The sequence below is a fragment of the Catharus ustulatus genome, chromosome 6, assembly GCF_009819885.2.
Source record: "Catharus ustulatus isolate bCatUst1 chromosome 6, bCatUst1.pri.v2, whole genome shotgun sequence".
Taxonomy (NCBI): Eukaryota; Metazoa; Chordata; class Aves; order Passeriformes; family Turdidae; genus Catharus; species Catharus ustulatus.
Window position 1 is genome coordinate 38,884,824 of NC_046226.1, and position 22,571 is coordinate 38,907,394.

Below are 22,571 nucleotides of genomic sequence, written 5' to 3' on the forward strand. Positions count from 1 at the left end.
AGATGGAGATGGCAGGATGGGAGAGCTGGTGGTCATGACAGAGCAAAGCACACAGCCCAGAGCAGTGTGGGGACAAAGAACTCCTGCTGCCAGCAGCACTCAGAGGCCCGGTCAGTGGTGCAGGGCAGGTCCACCTGGTTGCTGTACAAACCCACTGCCAATTAGCCAGTTACATTTAGCTGACTTTACATCGCAGCTCTTGAGCGATCACCAGCCTGAAGACACACTTAGAGCAACTCCTGCTTGAAGAATAGTGTCTGCTTTTGGTTTCAGACCCAAAGCCCAAACCAGTCTGACCAGCTGGAATCCAGTTTCAGGTTACACCCTGCCTTGCTCTCTGGGTGACTTAGCGGGTAATAATCTTTCTCCCAGAACACCTCATGCAGTAGTTTCCTCTTCAGGTATCCACATACGTTGCATGCCCTGCTTCCAGCCCTCCCCAGGCCATGGGACCGCTGCTGCAGCAGCTCTCCTGAGACAGCACAGTCGGGGCAGATGAAAGGGTGAGATAGCAGGCATGGGAACTGTACCTGCCCCCTCTGCAGGTCACTGCTCCTCAGACACCACTCCCAAGCCAGATAAGACAAACATCTCCTTTTTATTATCAGAGTAAGCACACAAAAAAATAAATCAAGACATTAGGTTTATTGCTTAGGCCATGGAGGCTGTGGGAAAAACAAAGAGATGGAAATGATATGAGAGAGATCACGAAAAGGAGGAATCTGACCCAGGAAGGCTGAGGCAGATGCCTGTGATGGGGAGAGGCATGCAGTCAGATTGCCAGCACACTCTGGGCAGCAGTTCCTTTCCCTTCAGCCGAGGCATCAGCCCAAGGAGGCAGCTCTCCTGCTGATGCACTTGGGAGGACTAGAGCCATGGCCTGAGCTAGGAATGGTTTCACCAGAGCATTCCAGAACCACTCTGCCCTTGGTCCAAGCATCTAAACTGAAGTCTGTACATAGATTTATGCTTCTTATACACACACACACACACATGCACGCACACACCAGTTTTCTCTCTCTTCACAGCAGTTTTCCAAGAGCAGCAGGCACTGGAGGTTTAGGGATTGGTGCCAGCCCCACAGCTGGCACATCAGGCCCTTCACAAATAGCTTCTTCTGCCTCAACAGAAATCTTCAGCTCACTGAGGTACAAGCCTGGATCAGCAGATGCTGCAGAACAGAGCTCAGAAGCATCTCATTGCAAAGGGACTACAGGGGAACATATAGGACCAGGACTGGGACCAGGACATTGCCAAAGTGGGGATTTCACATGCTGCCTTGGGACCAGACATGAGCTTTGGACCTCCTGGGGCTGGGCTGGGCTCACCTTGCATCAGGAGGAACAAGTCAGAAAGAGCAAGGAAGCCTGCAAACATTAGCTAGTGGTACCCAGCCCACTCCTGTGCTCTGAGAGATGCCAGGGACACAGCCCAGAGGAAGAGGAACATGGAGTAAAATCGAAGTGGTGGCTTTCCTTCACAAGCAGCAGTTAAAGTATGGACATTTACTTCATGTGAGAATAAATAGATATTTTCTCAATATGTTTGGGTTCAGACTGAACACTGGGAAAGCAACTAGGGCAACTCACAGTGAGAAAAATGGTGAACATGTACTGTGCACAGGAGACTGAAACACAGCAGGTAGCCATCAAAAAGTCTAAGTATTAAAAAACAAAGCCTAGTGACTTAAGCAGGTATTTCTGTTTCTGTCCATGCTGAAAACAGCAGAGTGTCACAGAGCCCCTTGGATCAGGTCTGAATAGTTACGTGAATCCTACAGACCTCAAGAGATGCACCACAACCAGGTAGACTGTTGCAAGGTAGGGCACCTTGAAGAGGACTGGGAGAAGGGGAGGAAAATACAAGGTTAAGTGGCAGAAAGTGACACTGATAACAAATTGCTGCCTCTGGTGAGCTTGCACCATCCACCAACAAGAATGCTACACAGATCCAGTTTCAGGCTCCTTCAGGAAGTTGAACAAAGTTGTGCTCCAGGTTTGAGCAGGAAGAAAGACTTAATTCAGTTTCACTGGATTGTTTGAGGTTAGGAACAGATGGATGTCCGAGAGCAACAGACTGCTCCCAGTTCCTTGCTTTCCAGAGCAGCCATTTAGCCTAGACAATCACAAACACTAGTACTGCCAAATCACAGTTAAATCTTGGCCTGATGCTCCAAATGTCTTCAGAGAGAATGAGTCCTTCAGGCAGACCTGTGTCTAAAATCAGAACTCCAGAAGCTTTGGGGACTGCCCCAGTGCTGGAGAGAGATTGTAGGTCAGACTGGTTTGGTGGCACTGCTGTAGAACAGATGCTCAGTGTCCTCTGTGGTGGAGAGGGTTGAGTTGGTAGCAGTGGGAGGCTGGCGGCGGCGGCTGCTCTTCTTCCTTTTCTTCAGGAAGAAGTAGCCAATGAACACCAGGACCACCATGATGCAGATCCCAAGGATCACAGCAATCACTACCTCAAAGGCACCTGCAGAAATATGTGAACATGTTAGGAGGGATGCTCCACAAACTCTGATGCAGCAGGAGTGGCCAGGACGAAGCAAACACGTAAGCTGCTGCAGAAATTGTGCTGGCAAAGAGAAGAGGCAACAGCTGGCATGACAACAGAGCGGTCACTGCACAACCAGCAAAGAAAAAAGATAGCAAGTGATGGCACAGCCAGTCTGTCTCTACCAGATGCACCACGCCCTCTAAAGGCTGTTCTGTGACTTTGGCAGGCTTGGCCATTTCATAACCTGGAATATCAAATCCTTCTGCAACAGCAGCCTTGTGTCATACCTCACAGGGAGGCCACCAAAGGGTAGTCACAGAAGGCACCTCCTGCCTGGGACAACACTGAGGGAGTGAGCTATGGAGGACAGGAGGAGTTTGTGGGAAAGTACTTTTGGCAGAGGTGTGAGCACTTGTTCTCCAATCAACCAAACCCCTGCATCATCAGTGGAGACAGTCAAACATGATGCATTTGAGAGATGGTGTGAATCTGAAGATTAAATCAATCTCTAAGATTTAAGAACAATACCTTTCATGTGACATTTTTTAAAGAATTTGTATTTCAATAGCATTTTAGGGCTTTTTTAGGGTCATCCCGTTTCCCCACTCTCTACTGCTTGATATTATTCACATATCCACTTGAGCTTTCTTTCTTGCAGAAGTTAGTAGTCCTTATGTGAAATTGGTCCTTAGGAAGAATTTTACTTCCTATTTTTCAATGTTGAAAGTGGAACATTCATGCAAGTTGATGGAAAGGAAAACAGGGGTCTCTGTATGAGCTACCAAGTCACAGGAAAACATGGACCACAGTTGCACAGAAGCACCTCTTGCCACTGCCAGCATCCCACAAATCCCACACTGCTCCCCAGCTTCAAAAGGTGTGTGGGAGAGAAGGGTACTCTTTGCAAGGAAAAACAATGAATTTTTCAGCACAAGGAAAAGCAACAAGAAAGATTAGTTGGGAAAGTGGTTACTCACTTAACATAGCAGTTTGGGACTCAAATGATTCCCATCTTCGGCCAATGACATCTGCTTCTGAATTGGGAACACAGAGGGGGGAAGAAGGTTTACAAAGAAGGTTGGGAACAAGGGATAAGACAGGTTTCTGAGGAGCATATTTCCAGTGCTCAGAAGTGACTGAAGGCACACAGCATCTCTTCTCCACAGCCACAGTACTGAGCTCTCAGGGCAGGCTGCCAGGCTCCTGTAGCTGAGGGAGGTAGTTTGCCTCTGAACAGATACAGTTTGGCAGAATTCTTCCTTTTGGCCTCCAAAGCAATACCTACCAAGTGTACAGTGTAACCCTGTCTCTTTTTTGTTCAAAACTTCAGGCTAGTATGGGTCATTTAGGATTTTCTCAATTTCTCCCCTCTCACTTGGGGAGACCTAGGGCCAAGCTAGGAGGTTAGATCCTCTTCAAAGCAGATACATCTCTGGTTAGTTTTGTCATCCTCCTTTGTCTCTTTTTCAACATCAGCACCCAAAATGCTTTCCATTTCTGTGAAATGACAGACTGCACTGGAGGAAGATGCTGTATATCCACCATCCCCCATAGGCCATACTGTGGGTCATGGCCAGGGTTTGACAGCAGAGCAACTGTGACTGACAGCTTCTCTTTGGAGGCACAGCCTCTTTGGGACTACAACACTTAATCTGAAGTGGTTTTCCCAGTTTGATCAGTAAAACTCCAGCCCTCACGATTTGTGCTTACTTGTGATGCCTGAACATGATTTCATGCACTCCTCCTCTTGCTCGAAGTTGTTGCTGTTGCCACCGCAGCCGCCATAGGTGAAGGGGTCACATTTCTCCAAGAATGGGTTATAGTACCAGCGGGGGATGCTCTCAGTGCACTGTCCAGTATCAGGCAAGTCCACACAGTGGCCTGGCAAAGCAAGGCAGAGATGCTTCAGCCCAAGCAGTGTCTCCCCAGAGCAGCAAAATTTTCTGCTCACAACAAAAGAGCACAAGCAGCACAGGAGAGGAAATCCACAGCCAGAACAGTGGCTCTCAGGCCCCCACTGCTCAGTTGCCAGCTGGTCAAATTGGCAATACCAAAGTGAGCTGGCACCTGCCATGAATCCAACTAGCAAGCAGAAAAAGGAATATCAGAGTGTGCAGTCATGGTAAAACCTGGATTCACTTCCCTGTGGTTAGGAGCTGTCCTCCCTGGGAGGCAGAAGGGAACATGAATAGCTTGGGCAGACAGAAAACACAGATCAGCTCAGGTCTCCTCTACAACCGAGCTGCATTTAAGTGACTTGATTACTTTTTTAACCTAGTGTTAGGTACACTGTCTACAGTTAAAAAACAAGGCAAAGATATGGGATCAAGCACAGACATTGCTGTGTCCCACACACTGCTTTGGTTTGCACTATTAAAAAAACAAAAAAAAAAAAAAACCAAACAAAAAACCCCAAAACGTGCTGCAGGGTTTTGTACAGGCCAGGTACTGTGCCCAGCAAGCAACATGACCTACCTGGATGGAAAAAGTTTAGGCAGGAGAGTGAAAGCCTGCTGTCAACAGCTGTCCTCAAGGCCAGAGAACAGGCCCTTGCTCATTTTCAGTACAGGCACTATCCAGATGCTACACCTGGTTTTGGATTTATAGAGGGAAGCAGTTTTACCATGGAACAAACTGAAGAAAAAAACAAAAGCTGGCAGAGATCAGCCTAGGTGCTCTGGATGGTACATACCTTGCTTATGTGTGACATTAATTTTCTGCAGTCTATTGAACTCACGAGCATCTGCAAGGGAAACATTTCATGTTAAAACTTCTCTCACCAGTTGAAAAGAAATACCTCTGTCCATGCAGGGCTGTCCTGCACATTCCTTTGCTATCACAAGCCAGAGGAAGGGAGGTATCATTTGATATTCTTACATATCTCAAAGCTATGAGAGGAACACGGGGAAAAATAAAACGTAGTTAGAAGAAACTCTTCCCAATTTCCAGACACAGACAAAACTAAGGAAAACAAAGGCTGCTCTCTTATTTTTGTCTTCCATCAAGAAGTATAGGAAAAGTCACTCCAGGTTTTAAGAAATATAAAAGAGCACTAGTGCGGAATATAAGACAGGGCAAGAGAGATGAATTATAGGCTTTCAAATCTGAAAAGGCAACAAAATATCCACACAAAGGAAAGAGATTATGGGAATACAGAAGAGATGAGGAGGGATGAAAGAAGGGAGGAGAGTGGATTTCAGCATCTCACCACTGTGCATTTACATTAGCATAAGAAGATATTAAGGGGACTGTGCCACTGGACAGACTTGAAGAAACAGTGGTTCCCTTCCCCATTTCCCAACTCTAAGAGAGCAGGTAAGGTCATTCAGTGAGAAAAATATTGAAAGGGGATGGAAAGACAGGCCTGAAGTCTTACAGATAGGTGCAGAGAAGAGAGTCAAAGCGTACTTAAGAGGCAGGAAGCATCACAGAAGGAAGGTCATCTCTTGCAGTCAGCAGAGACACAGGAAATGGCAGAACCTGCAAAGGTAATACTGTGTAAAGAGATAATGCCAGGTCAGGTTAGGAGATAAGAACAGAAGACACCAAGAAGTATTGATTCAACACCTGTAACTTATATTGGACCCATTCCTGGACAGATGGTAAAGTTGTCTGAGGCAGAATTTAAAGTACTTACATTGTTCACAGTACTTCTCATCCGATGCATCAGCACAGTCGGGAGTTTCATCACACTCCAGATAGGCATCAATGCAGCAACCATCCTTGCATCTGAAGTAGGGGGCGTGACAGTTGCCATTGCATACTGCATCAGAAACAGTTCAGATAGCTCATTAAAATTCATTGTTTCTCCCTGCCAGAGGCTTTACGAAGGACTTAAAAGCTGCTGATTGGGCTGGCAAACAAGAAACAAGGCAGATTGGTAAAGGTCTCTTCTCAGTGCCACCCTAGACTCAAAAAGAAAAAAAAATCCTGTTTCTAAAGGAAACATTGCTCTGAAAACAGCCATGTTTCCTCTCAGAAAGAAGTACATAGCAGGTGGAAGCAGGAATGAGCTATTCAGGAAGAATATGGAGACACTGCCCAAGCATGGGAGTTTAATTTGGAAAGCCAAACTGAAACCTGTATACTGGCTGCAAGAGCTTCAAACCTCTTTGCTCTACAGGTAGTCCCAAGTGCTGAATACCATGCCCAGTTCTGAGCTGCCCAGTGACAAAAATCATTGGCATACTAGAGTAAATCTCAGCAAGAGCCTGGAGCACAAGACTTAGCCTGAGGAGAAGACAGAGATTATAGAAGAGACATTCATTTTGGAGTACAGTAATAGGATGAGCAGCAACAGACAGGAGCTGCAACAAGGGAAAGCAATTCAATATAAGGAGAAAAAATTATTATGAGGGTCATCAAACACTGGCACAGTTTGACCAGACAAAATGTAAAATCTCCTTTTTCAGAGATACCCAAATCTGAACTAGATACAGTGCTGAGCAACCTAGTGTGACTCAAAAGCTGGACCTGCTTTCAATAGTGGGTTGGATCAGATGACCTCTAGAGGTAATCCCCAACCTAAATTATGCTATGACATGAAAGTGAAAGGCTTAGTAAAGAAATTAGTCTCCAGTGCCTCACTTTCCACAGTGAGCCCTAATCAAAAGCCACAGGAATGGACATGAGACACTCAGCAAAGCTTGCAGTAGGATTACACTGTCCTATGGGAGACTCACCTGGCCGTTGTCGCCCACCAACAGAACCTGAAGAGACAAGGGGAAAAATAAAATAAATAAATTTACCACCACAACATTTTGTCAGCTTCAGAGCAGCTTTATATTGCCTTCATGTATCACACGAGAAGAGTGTATTTTCTGGAAGGAGGCCCTGGATTACAGAGGTGAAATATGGATGCCCACCATTCAGAGATCCAGATGAGTTATACCCATGTGAGGCAGGCCTGGAGGAACAAAGGGGAACTTCCCACCACAAGCTAGACCATTTTCAAATTGTCTTTCTTTCCCAAGGTTTTTAACCTCCTTCTTAAGCTGTGCACTGTAATGGGCCTAGCAGAGGCTCAGCCCATTTATGTGAGTAGCACTAAATTGTTCTCAGTGCTTGAGGGTGCCAAAGAGGGAGATAAATTTCATTTTGGGAGTGAAGCACTTCTGGCCCCCAACTGCACAACACTGCTCTCTGAGTTTTGGTTTCAGATGTGACACAAAGATTTGGTGAGGGCTCCTGCAGTCAGAGGAATACCAGGGACACTGTCCAGTGCTTTAGGAGCTGGGTCAGATATGTTGGCAGCTCAACACAATGACTGTCCATCCATAATTAGCCCAATCTCCTCAGCTTACCGGGCTCTAACTCGGTGTCAGCCAAGAGGCTGCAGTACTTGTCACCCCAATCCTATGAGAAAGACAGAGCTGGATTTTTGAAGGACTCACCTCTGACGTTCTTGCAGGCAAGTTTACACTCCTCTTCCCGTAAGTAGTTATTCTTGTTGGGCTTGCAGCCACCAAAAGTGAACTCCTCACACTGCTGAAGGCTCGGGTTGTAGAACCAGCGTGGAAAAGATCCCCGACACCAACCCACCTTCTTTGGAGCCAAACAATGCTCTATCAAGAAAGTTAACAGAAAAGGGTCTGGGTTAGGTAAGTCCTTTGGAAGACTTTCTGTTTTGTATATGTGAAGGGAAACAAAATCTTACAAAGGACATGCCTGAAAGGTTTATAAAATCTTGACCAACATGGACAAGGAGAGTAGGGAATCGTGGAATGAATGTTTTAATATGAAAAGGAGGGTCACAAAACCAAATTAGAAGGTGCTACATCCATGAAACAAAAGGAGCTGCATCTTCACACAGCACACAGTCAAGCTGTAAAACTCCTTGCTTCAGGAGGTTGCTGCTTTTCAAAGATTACATGAAGTCAAACAGGGATTCATACCTGGTGATTAAACGCAAAGACAACCATCTTGCGCTTAAAAAAAATCTCCCAGCTGCAAAATCCTTGGGGATTAGTCAAGCATAGTAGAGATTTACTGATAGCATGTCATGTACTTGCATTCTTTCCAAAGTACCAACCTCTGCACACTGTTGAATGCAGTGTATTGGAGTTTGATCAGACCTTTAGCATCACTTGACATAGCTGCTCTTATATTTTTACAGTACCTGAGGTAGGAGAAGATATCCCCTGCTTAACTACTAGTCAACCATTTGTACAAGATCTCCTTACTCCTAATACACATGTAAAACATTTTCATCATTACATGAAGCCTTTAAAGAAAAAAATATCCAGGGATACACTGAATGTCTTGCAGACAGCTCCACCTACCCTGCAACCTAAAAGCCCTCAAAGCAAAACTACAGAGTCAACAAGACCTTTCACATTATCCTGTTTTGCAACCTCAGTTGTACCCCAAGCTTCATCCACTCTGGTGTCACCCAGCAGAGAGCAACGACAGGCAGAGCAGATGGGGCTACTGCAGGCACCATCTCCTGCAAGGGTACATGAAAACCCCAAGACAGATCTCTGTGAATGCAGAGACCTTGCACTATTGGTGCAGGCTATGACTGGGAAAAGCTGACATGCAAGTCCAGGCTCTTGGTTGTGCTTTTCTTCCATCTACCCCTCTGAGAAGAGCAGCACCCAGGCTCGAGGACCCCAGGCAGATATGTGTGGGCTCAGGCTCACCTTCTGTCTGCTCAGAGCTCAACACCATGATGGTGATGTTGGTGAAGTCTTGCTGTTGTGCAGTGTCCGTGACAGTGAGCTGGAAGACGTATGTCCCCACCTGGAGGTTGGAGATTTCTACCTGATCTCCTTCGTGCTTCTGAGAATGCAAAAGAAAGTCTTATGTAGGAGAAAAGTACTTCTAAGGAAGGAGCAACTGAAGCTATGCAAGGTACATGTTCCTGTATTAAGGAGAAAGGAACTTGGATGGAAATCTTCAAGCAGATGTCTGGCATGAAAAAATGTCTCAGTGCTAGACAATCCCCCCAAACCCATGGACACACAGTGAATAAGGTAGCTGTATTTAATTATTTTGCCAGAAGAGAAAGCTACAATATTATTGACACAGACTTTTCTTCTACATTTACAACAGAACTGGACCTTCATTTCCATGCTATCTCTAGTTTTGATTAGGTTTCAAAAGAACACAGCCTTGCCATATATTATTTTTATGTAGTTAATACAGCATAATATTAGGGGACCTCCCCCCATCCTTCACAGAAGTTGCTTTGGTAGGGCTAGGGCAAAGGAAAAAGAAAGGAGGACTTGCTGAATTACACAGACCCCTTGGCACTCTGAAGTTTGTCACTGCTGATGTTCAATATCAGTTGTGGGCCTGAGGTACTCATTTGCTAATTCTTCCAAAAGGTGCCACAAGAAGTCCATAACAACTCCATGGCTTTTCAAAGTATTTTGCAGAAATTTAAAAGAAATAATTTGCCCTTCTAAAGCCACAATTCAGCAAATAGGCAATGTTCACACCCCAGAGATCTTGGATCCAGACAGGAGTCATGAGTTCTGTTCCAGGTCAGATAAAAGAGGAGGAAGAACTTAATGCTTTCAAGAGAGGCAAAGTCCAGGAAAGGCCCCAGGAGAACAGAAAGAGAGCCTGAGACACGATTATTCAGAGACAGAAGAGGAAATGCACTGAAGTGGACAGAGTAAAACTAAGAGAAGGCCCTTCACTGAACTCTAGGATCTTGGGACCAGAGGCAGCTCTTGCATGGAAGCTCTGCCCTGGCAGCTGCTCCCACCCAAGCAGGTCAGGTGCTGCTCAGGAAGGCCTGTGACAGCATCCTGTGCAGGGAGCCTGAGACCTAACGAGGCCAAAAATGACACTCCCAAGTAATGTATGAGAGAAGGAGGGCAACCACAAGGAGTGCTCCATAGTTTTTGGGAACAGACTCCTGGGCAGACTGGCTTGAAGAGGGAAGGACAAGGTGACCTTTAAGTCAGGGCTCTGACTGACCAACCTAGTGCAGACCACAGGTGCCACTAAGCAAGCTGCTTATTCCCTGCAGCTTCCTACCTTCATCTCCGCAGAGGGGTCACCAAGGATCTGTTTCCATTCATAGCTGACTATCCCGTGGTCATCCGTGCTCTCTGTGCCTCTCAGCATCACTGGCTCCCCCGGCTGTACCTTCATGTCCTTGACAGCACGGGCTACTGGGGGGTGGTCATCTGCAGAAGAAATGTATAACAAGGCTTGAGTAAGAGACTGAAGGGTCCAGTCCTTGTCTCCATTACAGGAAGACAAGGGAAGGGTATTCTTCCCGGCTAAATCAATCCAGACTCCAACTGCTGAAAGGAAAACAACTTTATACAGCTGTGCTCCTTGCAGCCTGAGCAAGCAAAAGGCACTCTGTACCATTATCACTGCCCTCTCTAATTTAGTGAGTCTACAACCCACTATGGTAGTCTCTTTGAGCCAGTTGGCTCCCTGGGCACTTCTGTCCACAGGAAACACCATAAGGGGGTGGCCCTTTGGCTACACCCATTGTGCTTCTCAGAGTGGGACCACATCCTCGCAGAACAGCACAGAGCAATGTCTGCCCTTCACTTAGGGAAATGGCCTGATGTGGGTGTTGAAGAATGTGGAGTTAACTCTCATCATTCCCACCATCTTTCACCTCTCTCTCTGACAAAAATGCCTTTAAAACAGCACAGAAACACCATTAATGAGATTGCTATTTTTGTACCATTCCATGGATTAGCTTACCAGCAACTTCCACAATCTATTAAATGTTTTTCCAGACTGTAAGTACAAGAGATGAAAACTGATCCCTGCCTGTGCCAGCAAAAACAACCTATCCAATGACACCACTGAGCCTGACTCATAACTCCTTTTGGCCTGAACGTCTCTATTGCAGGCTTTGTGCATAGCTCAGCCTGTAAAACTCCACCTGGTAGCACCTGTACCAAGTGCAAGACTCAGTGCTCCAGCTCAGCCTGAGTCGTCTGTAAAGGCGCCAGCCATCATTTGTAAGCTAGATAGAAATCACTCTGCCATTACACTGCTATCCACTGTGAATGAAGGAGAGGATTAGTGTCCAAACCCCTTAGAAAATTACTCCATTAGCTGATTATTTTCACTGTTGCAGACTTGCTTCTAATTTCCTGTTTGAATCCTGTGTATCTGGATCCAGATCCCAGCTGTTGACTCTTGCTGCAGTCTACTGAAGGGACATTTAGTACAAGGCATATGTACAAACAAACCTGACATTAAAACAGGCCACTTAGTTCCTTTGTCACCTTGTACACACCACTGCAAGCCCTGCAAAGGAGACACATTCCTGCCATTCCTGCTAGGCAAACACCGGGAGCCTGGCAGGGAGAAAGGCAGCCTACTCCCTGCCACTGTCCTGCCAGGGTGAGCCCAGTAGGTGGGTGCAATTGCACAAGGAAAAGACCAGCTTTTCAACAACACAGAGGCTGATCCTTAGCTCATGACCCCAAATCATTTTTTTCCTTGACATTTTTAAGCATGTACACTTTAAACAAAAAACTGCAGGCCAAACATCCAGTTACTTTGGGTTGTGGGTTGCATGATCAAGTAAAAGCTCAGTTCTATTCAATGGGTCAGCAATTTCTCCAGTTCCCATCTCTTCTTAGCCAAGTTCACTGACTTTCCTTACATCCAGAAGAAGAGTCAAGAGTATTTCTTTATTTGTGGTGACTGCCAAGGAGTAATGCTCACTAGAAATTAAGGACTTGTTTTTCAGGTCTATCCCTTTTCTCCTTAGGATGCCTGAAACTTCAGTGACTTTGGAGTATTTCTGCCACACTGACTGTGTGAAGCCTTCCCTGGCAACATGGCTGTTTTCCACCTGACCTTCAGAACCAAGTGCTGAGCTAGAGTATCTACAAATGCTCGTACAACAGAGACTCTGCTGTTTTGCTCTGAAGGTCTGTAGGAAAAATGAAAGTCACCTTTGCTATAATGCTCTTTTGACCATGGGAAGTTTCTGCTGTAAAACTCTGTAATTAACAGGGAGGTTAAAGCTTTATGATGCTGTCTGTGGCATGCTCTTTACTGTGAAACATACTCCTAGAGTCACATTGTCAGCGACAATTTCCACTCCCATTTATATAACACATCAGTAGGGGATGTATCTCTTCTCTAGCATTCCAGAGGAAAGCTTGATAGAGGATATCCAAATTGCTTTAAAAAAGTTTTATACTCACGCTGTATTCATGCCTGGGACCTGTTTATCACTTAAAAAAAAATTTCTTCTTGTTTAAAAGTTCATGCAGTCAGTGGCTTGTGTGGCTTCACCTCGAATGAGTTAACTTCAACCAAAATTGATGGGGGAACAGGAACTTAAAAGATAATAAATTTCTAAAGGGTTTCAAAGTAAGCATCTAAGTGGGGGAGAGATGCCACTAGGGACCTTGCTATGCAAACCTGCAGGCACCATTGAAATCCCATGACAGAATGTACTTTCAAAGCTCACACTTTAGAGATTTTTTCCCTTCAGGAACTCAGATATTGGCTTTTGCCCTCGAGATCTACAGAAAACCAGATTTCCTCCATTCCAGAGCTCATGCAGATACACCCTGAGTAGCTAAGACTACAAACCAATGATTAAAAATACCTCAGAATGAGCTGAGGTTGTCAAAAAAAAAAAAAAGGTGACGGAGGGGCCCTTACAGCCCACTGCTGACCGCCTTTGCAGGAGCAACTTGCAAATGAGACAAGTGTGGCTTGCACTGGGGACACTGAGGCACCAGGAAGGAAACACCTCACCAGGGATAAAAGCCACTGCTCAAAAACACTGACCAGGCCAAGAGCAGAGACAGGAGCAAAAATGCGGCCACCCAAATTTCAGCATCCATGAGACACAGGACCTTGGAGATTTCAAGTGTCAGAAGCCAGCGGAACCTGTCTGCTGCAAAAGCAGGTGGGCAGCAGTGTGGCTCTTCCCACAAATGCTGAAGTTCTGCCGCTGCATTGCTTCCAGGGAAGTAATTCCAAAGTGAACAGCTTCCTCACCCATCCACACTATAAAACTCTCCATTTCCATGGGCAGAGGTAATGAAAGACAACACTCCTGCCACAATATTAATTTGCCTGAGGTGAAAAGAGGGAGAAGGGAACAAGGTAACAAAATTCAGTGCCTGGAGAAAGAGAAATACGGCTCTAACTTTAGGGCTTCATCCTGGTTGGGCAGCAAATACAGTCATAATAAAGCCATATGGTTTTCTATCAACTCATACACAGACAAGCAGCTCTCAGCATTAGTTTCTAGAGATTTTTGTAGTGGTTTGTAAATGGTTCACATAACAGGTCAACTTAACCTCTCTAAAACAATACAGTACAATTGAATGGATTCTATTTTCAGGGCAATGTAAGATGCTGCTGTCACTAGGTTCCCTTCATTCTTCCTCAGAGTGTGGAAAATCAATACTATTTGCTTTAGTGGGGAGAGGAAAAAACTATCCCACAGGTACTTCTGCCGTTTTAGTAAAGGTTGGTTTGTACCTCCAGTCTCTGAGGAGACTGGAACTCCAGAGACAGGACATGATGTAGCCAGTTCAGTAAATGCTGCATGACAAACATTAATTTCACAGCAAGCGGAGTGGAAGCCCCTCATTGCCCACTCTGAGCTGGGAGCTGGACCAGTTGTCCTCCAGGACCCTTCCAGTACACATTAGCCTCTGAATCTGTGCTGTGGGTAGTGACTGCAACTTCCCATCTCCTGACCTGAGCTTAAGGATGAGGAACTGGTTCAGGGCTCAACAGCATCAGCCAAAGGGGGACCTGTCCCAGCCCCAGCTGTGAGACCAGTGCTGCTCATTTTAGTTGCCTACAGAATGGAAACCAAACATCTGAGGAGGGATGAGCTTTACTCTTGGGGAGCTCTCCTTTAGGAACGCATTACCAAAGTTTTAGTCTACAAATCTCTCTCTGTGGTGAGGCAGGAGCAGATGTATCTTCAGAACCCTGTGGTTCCCAAGCACTTCCCATCTCCCACTCACAAGCTCTGGATTCAACAAGAGGCGGAGAGTATCACTGAGCACTTCACAACAACCACAAAAGGTTCAGTTCAAGAAATGGACAAAGGTTCAGGGAGGTTATTTTCCAGTTTCACACCCAAAACTGGTTTGCCTAGACCAGAATAAGCAGGGCTAGTTACTTAAACACTGGGCTCCATTATAACCAATAAAGTGCATGGTGAGCCTGCCCCTCCCGGATGAGCCAGGCAGAAAACTCGCACCAAAGTTCAGGCTCAGGAATCATTTAAGAAGATCATGCCTTTTAACAATAACATCAGAGACTTCAGGCTGTACATTTAGCTGAAACAGCCAAGAGATAGTGCCAAGCTGTCGTCACCAGCTTACAAAGAACTCAGAAGCTCTTGTTCTGCAAACCACTGAAAATATATTCAGAAGCAGAAGATGTGCAGAACCCAGCTTTCAGCTGTATTCATTGTTGCTTGTACCCACAGGTCTTTCTGAAGTCATTCACTGTAAGAATGGCCACAGTGGGTTAGAGCAGGTACCCCTCTCCCTGTGTTCACTTGCCAACAGTCTCGCTGTGGGTGCTCGAACAAGAGCAAGAGCACTGCAAGAATATGCTCTCCCTGCTTTCAGCTACTTCCAGGCTCCAGAAACACTCCAAGATTAAATTTATCCATTCAGCAGCCCTCAGCAGTGTGCTCACTTTCAAGTGTTACCTAGTCTCCTCCTAAACATATATACAACATGTCTTAATTCAACAGGTCTGCTCCCTGTAGCAGCAGTAGTAGTGTGGGTCTTACAACGTGTGACTTTTTTGTTTAATGCCACCCACTGGGATCACTAACTGGATATTTCATTATTCACTAGAACAAACCTGCATTTAATTCTTATCATTGCAGAGGGTGTCAGAAGAGTGATACAGGTAAAGGCTCCTAGGACAGCAGTACATAAAGGGAAGGAATGCATGATAAAGCAGCAGATAAGCTTCCTGCAGACCCTTAGGGCCACAATCACGGGGCTGACAGTAACCTGGAATCCAGAGTAATCACAAAACTTCACATTTTAGCAATGATACAGCACAACAGCAGGAAAACTACGGTTTTGTCTCCAGTCCAAAACCTGGGCCAAGATTTTGGGAGGAAGACCTAACATGCTGAAAACGGCTCCCTTTAACACTTGTTTCACCTGGCCTCTTCAGGCATACCTAAAAGGTGCGGAAGCAAAAATGCCGTAGAGCTTCCTTATGCTGCCAGGTGGACACTCAGTGCCCAGAGGCTCCTTCCCCTTTTCCCCCTCAGCGACAGCCAGGCATCCACCTTCCTGTCCAAACAGGTCCTGCACAGACCCAATTCCAGCATCATGGCTGGAGGGGGCTAGGGTTTTGGGGTTGGATTTTTTGGGTTTGTATTTGAATCAAAATGGACATCTGCATTCTTAAGTGTCTCATCAACTGCTGTGGGGAAGAGGACTCAGCTATTTCTCCAGCAAGATAATTCCCTTGGTCTCTTTTTCCTGCTAGCCCTCCAGTGTTATTCAAGCTGATCCAGAAAGCTTTTGGTATCAAAGACAATGCCTAAAAATTTCAGAGAGGAGGGGAATGCATTTCCCATCAAAGCACAGCACAAACCTCACAGCCTGACCCAAATACAGAGCGGTGAACTGCCCAACCTCTGTCACTGCAGCTGGAGACCTGCCTGCACCCAGCACCTTCCAAAGGTCAAACACGGCTGTAGAAGAGACCGAGCCCTTCCTACACCCACAGCAGTCCGGGGCACAAGCCCCACGTGAGTGAGGAGAGGCACGGCCGCCTCCAGGCAGAGTAACCCGAACTGCATTTCTGGAGTGCTTTTCACTTCTCACTGATGAGCCCTCCTGGGTCTTCCTGCTCCACCGTAGCCATCCCAGGATCGGTGAAAGGGGCACTAGGGATGTACTGCAAGACAGCAATTGCATATTGGTATCTGGGGTGCTGCAGCTCAGTGCCATATTTTAGCAAACATGTCACTGCTGGTCACACAGAGAGGTCGGTGACCCTGGGACACTTTCTAAAGATCTGCATAGATGGAATGTCAGACCCTGGGACCAGTCAAGGGATAAGGGGCTTGCAGTCTTCTTGTATGAGGCACTGCTCCACAGAGGTAAAGAGGCTGAATTGCTCAACAGTTAGTACATTGTATTTTAATCTAATCTTGTGAAATCAGGATGTACTGGAGATGATGCATTCCCTTTTCCTCCTACAACAAAGCATATGGGAGTTTAGACAGCTGCCAGCATGCCACCTCCAATCTTGGGAATGTGGCCTTCAGTTCCTAACTGCAGCTCCTGTGAAAAGGATTTTGAGCCTGGAATGGAGATGTGGGAGAACTACTGAAACAGTGAGACACTTTTACCAAAAGGCCCTAAAATCCAGTAGGAAGCCACAAGTAGGAACAGAGGACCAGGAGGACCACTTCTGCCACACTGCTGTTCAAACCAGCAACACCCAAGGGCTGTTTCTGAGAAGCCATGCCCTGCCCCAAACCCCTCACACTGCTACTCAGGATAGAGAAGTGGTCATTGTGGAGTTTGGGGACATTGCCCACCTCCAGCACCCACAAGGCCTCAGGCTGCCACATGCCGCAGAAGATCAAAGATTTATTCAACTCACATCATCAAGCTCTTGCACCCACCTGGATGCTCCCCTTGGCATCTCCACAGATCCTTTCCCTCCCACAGTTGGGCTGGGAGGGGGTGTGAGGAGGATCACCCATAGAGATATCCCCTGACAGCCCTGCCCAGGGATCAACAAATGATAAACTGGTTATGGTTGCCAAAGACCCAGCCAGGCTAGAAACATTCCAGCCTTCTTAGGCTTCAACCAAAACACAGAAGGAAGGGGAAAAAGGAGGAACTGCTGTATTTTTAGCATTTCTGAGAACACCACAATTCTTTGGAGATGGCAGGTGGCCACCTTCAAATTAGGTCATTTTCCACCTGTCTCTCTGTGTCCAGGTGCAATCTTTTAGAGCAGGGAAACAGGGACTGGGGAGGAGAAACCCAGCTCCAGCTGCTCCTCTCCCAGCAGCAGTGACCAGCCCCAACAAGCAGAGCAATACTGACACACCTCACTATCCAGGCTGCTGTTAAATAAAGGTAAGTGGATTGCATCCTGCCTCCAGCCCCTGAACAATTAAGAGATTAATGCAGCCCTTTAAAACCCGGTGATGTGTAGATTTTTAGAGGATTTCACTTTCCAATCTCAAAGGCCCAGGGGAAGAGAGAAGAAAAATAATTCCTTGTTGTCTACATTGTCAAGTAGCAAAAATTCTGACTTTGGTGAACACACACTCCACCTGCTTCAAACAGACTAAAGAGAGATTCCCTATTCATTTACTAACAGGTAAACTGAGGCATAAATCTTAAAAATGAGTATTGGGGTTTGGGAAAACCTTTGTGGCAGAAGAAAACACAGAAACACCATCTTTAGCATCACTCTGCCCTGGGTGTTTGGCAGCACTGCTGCTCATCTGATGGCCAGAGGAGCTGGCACCAAGTAAGCACTAATGCTCTTGCAGACTCGGTTTGCAGGGATCCATTATGGGCACCTTACCACTAGGTCTGTGATTCTGCATTGCCAGGTAGGAATCGTACACGTCCTTCTTCAAGAAGTTGAGAAAGCCGACCTTCCTGGCAAACCTGCAGACGAAAGTCTTCTCATAGAGGCAATTGAGGAGAAAGCAGCCCCGGATGTGGTCTTCCTCCGGGCCCGGGCCCTGCTCCACCAGAGCCAGGTTACAGGTGGGGTCTTTACAGCAGGCTCTCATGCAGTCCCTGCTCCGATGCACCCTAGGGGACGACAAGAAGGTGGCTCCACTCTGGACGGAGGCGTCTGTGTCCAGCACCCAGTCCGGCAGTCCTGCCGTGAAGTCCTCCAGGCACGCTTCACCGAAGGGCTTTTCCTCCTGCCCTTCGCCCAAGTCCAGCACCAGCACCAAGCAGACGCAGAGCACAAACCACGGACCCGGACTCCTCCTGACCATCTTGGCGCCCCGAGTCTCACTGTCTTGAGACTTCAATCCTTTCCTAAAGGAAGGGAGAAGACACGTGAGGCTAAGAGGGACTGTGTTCAAGTGCATGCCGTCCCGGGGAGAGAGGGAGCCGGAGCACGGCCGAGGCTGCGCTATGGACTCCGGCTCGCCCCGAGGGAGCCGGCCAGGTGCGATCCCCGTGCACCTCATCCCCAGCCTGTGCTCTCAGCCCCACCTGGGCGCTCTCCGCCGGAGCCGCTGCTGGGAGCGGGGTGTCCCCGCCGCCCCGCCGTGCGCTCACCCCTCAGGTGCGCCTTCAGCCGCGTCCGGCGGAGACAAAGGCTGGGCGAGCACAGGAAGTGAAAACTAACTCCCTGGGAGACTGGGGAAAAAAAAAAAAATCAAGTCACTCCCTTGCATGCTGAATTGCGTAGGAGGAAGGGGAGGAGAGACAAGCTGATACGATCTCCTACTCCCCTTGGAGCGGAGCCGAGCGAGGCCGATTCTGTCGCTTCCGCAGGTGCGAGGGACCGCTCCGGACGAGCATCCCACCTGCTGGATGCCAACTACATCCCCGTGCTGGGGATGCTCCACAGGCACTGAAAGCCGAGAAGCAGGCGGTGTGTGTCCTGTGGCAGTCGCCCCTGTGCTCCGGTGTGGTCACTGGCACGGAGCACCATTAGCCCGTGTCTCGCTAACCCAGATGAGTCAGCCTTGCAGCCCTGTCTGCAGTGCCCACCGCCATTGCTGCTGCGAGAGGCTTTGTGCTCAGTGCAGGCATCCCGAAATAATTCATTCTCTGCTCTTGGGACACTTTTTATTTTTTCTCCAGTGAAAGCCCTTGGGATCATACTCGGAGGCTGCCTGAGTGGCAGGACCCTGCTACCGCAGCAGAGAAAATGTTAGGTAATCACCCCCCACTCATAAGCAGCACTTCATTGTTCTCCTCAGCCTCATATAGGTGAGCTATGGTCTGTTTGTAGTGCCCTTGCCTTGCAGAACGGTCCTGTTTGGGGCCATGGGAATGCAAAGGCTGCCTGTCCGTGTATTTTCCCCCTTAGTGCTTCTACACTTGAAGATCCATGATCGAATGCCTCTGTTCAACACATTCTTGTGTCATCCACCCCCTCTGTAAACTGTCTGTAAACAGTCCTACAACCCCTGGGCAAACTGCTCTTATCCCTCTGTCATTGTCCTTAGGAAAGCTGGGAGTGTTGGTAATTTGCTCGGCCATTATTTATAATGAAATATTTCATCACTTAGAATAACAAGAGCAAATCTGAGATGGCATTTCATGGTATGTCTTCAGAAAGAGGTGGTGAGCAGCAGCTATGTATCAAACAGCAGTTGGATTTGTGGTTTGGGGGACCATTCTGGTGTCCAGTATTTCAGTTCTTGCTGTTTCTTTCTGTACCTCTGATCCAGCCTTGTGTATCCTCACAGGATTTCTTGAGAGTCCTTAGAGACATTCTTCCTGCCTCCTGGCTGTCACAAACACCATGGGAAGATAATATTGTGGGAATATTATTTTTCCATACCTCTCATGACTTTCTATGGCCTGATGTTGACATTTGTATAGTACTGACATCTGTTAGGAAAAGGGAATTGCTTTGATCTGGTAGTGGTAAGGTATTGAAGAAACCTTGAAAACTGATAGGAGAAAACATGAATGTCTGCAGAGCAAAGAGATGTTTGCTTTCCTCATTGGCTTTATGAATCTTTGTCAGAAGCTTAGGTGTCTTCCACTCCACTTACAAACCAGATCTTTTGGACCTGTCTGCAGACCATGCAAGCATTAAAGGGGGAGCTGACCTTGCTTGTTTTGTTGTATTTGAACATCTGAATATATACAGGAGAAATAAAAATGGCAACAAGATTGTCTCCTTCTGTTCTGCACTGCTTGAGATGCTCTGCTTGGAAGTCACTCTTGTGTTCAACTTGGAATAGATTTTTCGTGGATAACTATTCAAAACCTTCAGAGTGGAGCCAGGTAAGGCTCAGAGCAGTTCTCTGACACAGGAGCGGGGAGCTCAGGGAGCAGATAGCCACATGGCAAACCAGTGACTCTGTTTGGATATCCACACTGGCAGAATTGTGCCTCAACACTCTAGTTTGGTGGCTTTGTCTCACTGGCAATGATTCAAACTACCTCAGCAGTAGTGTTGTGTTCCAAAATCTGTCACAGATTTCCTACAAACCTGAAGGACATGATGTGTGCCAAGCAAGATAGGAGTAATGTAATTCCTACAAGTACTGAGCTGTGAGGATTCGTTGATTGGCACCGCTAGTGTCTCCCCCTACTTTAAAAAAAAATATTTGTGAAAGGATGAGCCCCTTCATAAGAGGATGAAGCCTACGCTTTAGGGGTTGTTAATGGTTTTTTTGCTCTTACCAGAAGGTTGTGCTAAGTTCTGCTGCAAGGTTTTATGCTATTCACCCTGACTGTCTTTATAGTCACTTTATACTTATTTTTATTCAATAACAATAGCACAGTTTCTAAATATGCCCAGTCGATTCTGAAGGAATTCAGTAATTAAAATTTTAATTAAGATTGAGCCCAAGATCAAGGGCTTCTACTAGGAACCCTTCTCTGTGGCAGCAGCTCTTCTTCCAAATCAGTAACTCAGTTTTTGCTCTCCTTACCTCAAAATCCCATTACAGACTCATCTTCTGCAAAATGAATAAATTCCCATGGCTTCAGCTGAGACATGTATTATTCATGTTAGTGTGAAGGGAAAGTAGGGTGTGTGATTTTATGACTTGGGAGTGTTTTTAAGGGGTCCTGAAACACTGAGTCATTGTTAACTTCAGTCTGTCTTTGAAGTGTCTGCTCTCAGTCTGGCAATAACTATTCCGAGGATGACTCAGGGGGGTAAACCACACCATAGTTTAATATTTGACTAAGATTAAAAGAGATCTCAGACACACATGCCTTGTAACAAATGCAGTGCAGGAGCCTCCATCACCTGCCTTCTTTCTGTGTGATTGCCCTTGAGACCACAGTACCTTTGGCAGCTGGATGCTCACCTTCCAGGAGGAAGTGACTCCAACAGGCAGAAAAATAAGGAAGACTTGATTCAGGTTCCCCTTTGCCCTGCTGTGCAGCCCAGCTCCATGGCATCACCATCTGCAATGACTTCCTCACAGCAGCTTGTCCCACCGGCTGCTGCAGATAAATCCATTCTGCTGTGTTTTACCTGGGAACCGCTCCATGTGTAATTAACACTTGGCAGACAGGTTTGCTTGCTTGTTTTGTTGTATTTGCCTCGGGTTAAACCTCCTGGTGTGGTTTAGGGGTGAGACCCGGATGCAAGTGACGGCACAAAGATGTGGCAAAGGAAGGAGACAGGAAGGGATCTCACCAGGCTGTGACTAACCACTGGTCCTGCGGAACAAAGCAGGAGAAAGGATGACAGGCTGCTGAGTCCTCCTGAGAGCCATTCCCATTGCATCGAGGTAGCTTTGGGGAAGGGAGTTACAATGAGAGGGTATATTGTTTCTTTGGGGATGTTCTTGTCTACATTTTCATACCACTGGTTTTTATCTTAATGTTGCTGCTCGAGGTAAACCCTCAAGCTCAGGAGCAGTGGGAAAACGCAGAAGTGAAAACAGTGTCTAGACTGGTTACACCAAGAAAGTATTTGCATTTTTCTCCTGTCTACGCTAGGCTTTTGAAGGGAGACGATTATGGAAATACGAAGCAAAGAACCTTAAATTTGCAGGAACTAGGATAAACTTATATTTCCCACTGGAGTTCTCACAGACAACTTGATCTGTTCTTCATAGCGCTTGTGAGTAGAACAGGATTGACCAAAGGGTTCCTATAGACTGTCCTCCATTACTTCCTGCAGTAACCACATCCCCAGAAGTCTTCTTTCAGCACCTTTCAGATCAGCTGCCCGTGCCTCCTAGGAAAGTCTGCTCTCCCCTCCACTTGTACATGGTGATTTCCCTGCAGATGAGAGCAGTACAGTCCCTGCAAATGGAATGGTACCCTTTCAAAGGGACTGAGTCATAATAAACTTCTTGGTGCAAGAGCTGTACAGCCTCTGCAAGCCTAAAATGTTGAAAACTAGGGGGAAAACAAGGAAGATCCTCTTCAACTACTCAGTGCTTTTCTTGTCTCCAACTCCTCCATTCAAAGACT

At 46.7% G+C, this 22,571-nt stretch overlaps 1 protein-coding gene across 2 annotated transcripts; it reads right to left on the reverse strand.

Annotated features, from left to right (window-relative positions):
• Positions 1–579: 579 nt before the first annotated feature.
• On the reverse strand, positions 580–18,820 carry SPINT1 (serine peptidase inhibitor, Kunitz type 1). Of its 2 annotated transcripts, none has more exons than XM_033063679.2 (11): positions 18,660–18,820; positions 18,007–18,479; positions 10,486–10,637; positions 9,138–9,276; positions 7,890–8,060; positions 7,179–7,205; positions 6,134–6,259; positions 5,189–5,239; positions 4,207–4,377; positions 3,474–3,530; positions 580–2,472 (listed from the first exon to the last, which is right to left on the reverse strand). In XM_033063679.2, the coding sequence occupies exons 2-11, from the start codon at positions 18,434–18,436 to the stop codon at positions 2,276–2,278; spliced, it is 1,521 nt and encodes a 506-aa protein (XP_032919570.1). In that variant the 5' UTR covers positions 18,437–18,479; positions 18,660–18,820; the 3' UTR covers positions 580–2,275. The 2 variants fall into 2 exon arrangements, with proteins under 2 accessions (XP_032919570.1, XP_032919571.1); XM_033063680.2 differs by having other exon boundaries at positions 18,726–18,810.
• Positions 18,821–22,571: the final 3,751 nt, after the last annotated feature.

Coding starts and splice junctions, on each gene's coding strand:
- SPINT1 (XM_033063679.2), bottom strand. CDS start 18,436: ATGGTCAGGAGGAGTCCGGGTCCGTGGTTTGTGCTCTGCGTCTGCTTG. Junction 10,638..18,006: donor GCAGAATCACAGACCTAGTG/GTAAGGTGCCCA, acceptor TTTCTTCTGCAG/ATGACCACCCCCCAGTAGCC. Junction 6,260..7,178: donor TGGTGGGCGACAACGGCCAG/GTGAGTCTCCCA, acceptor TTTCTGATGCAG/TATGCAATGGCAACTGTCAC.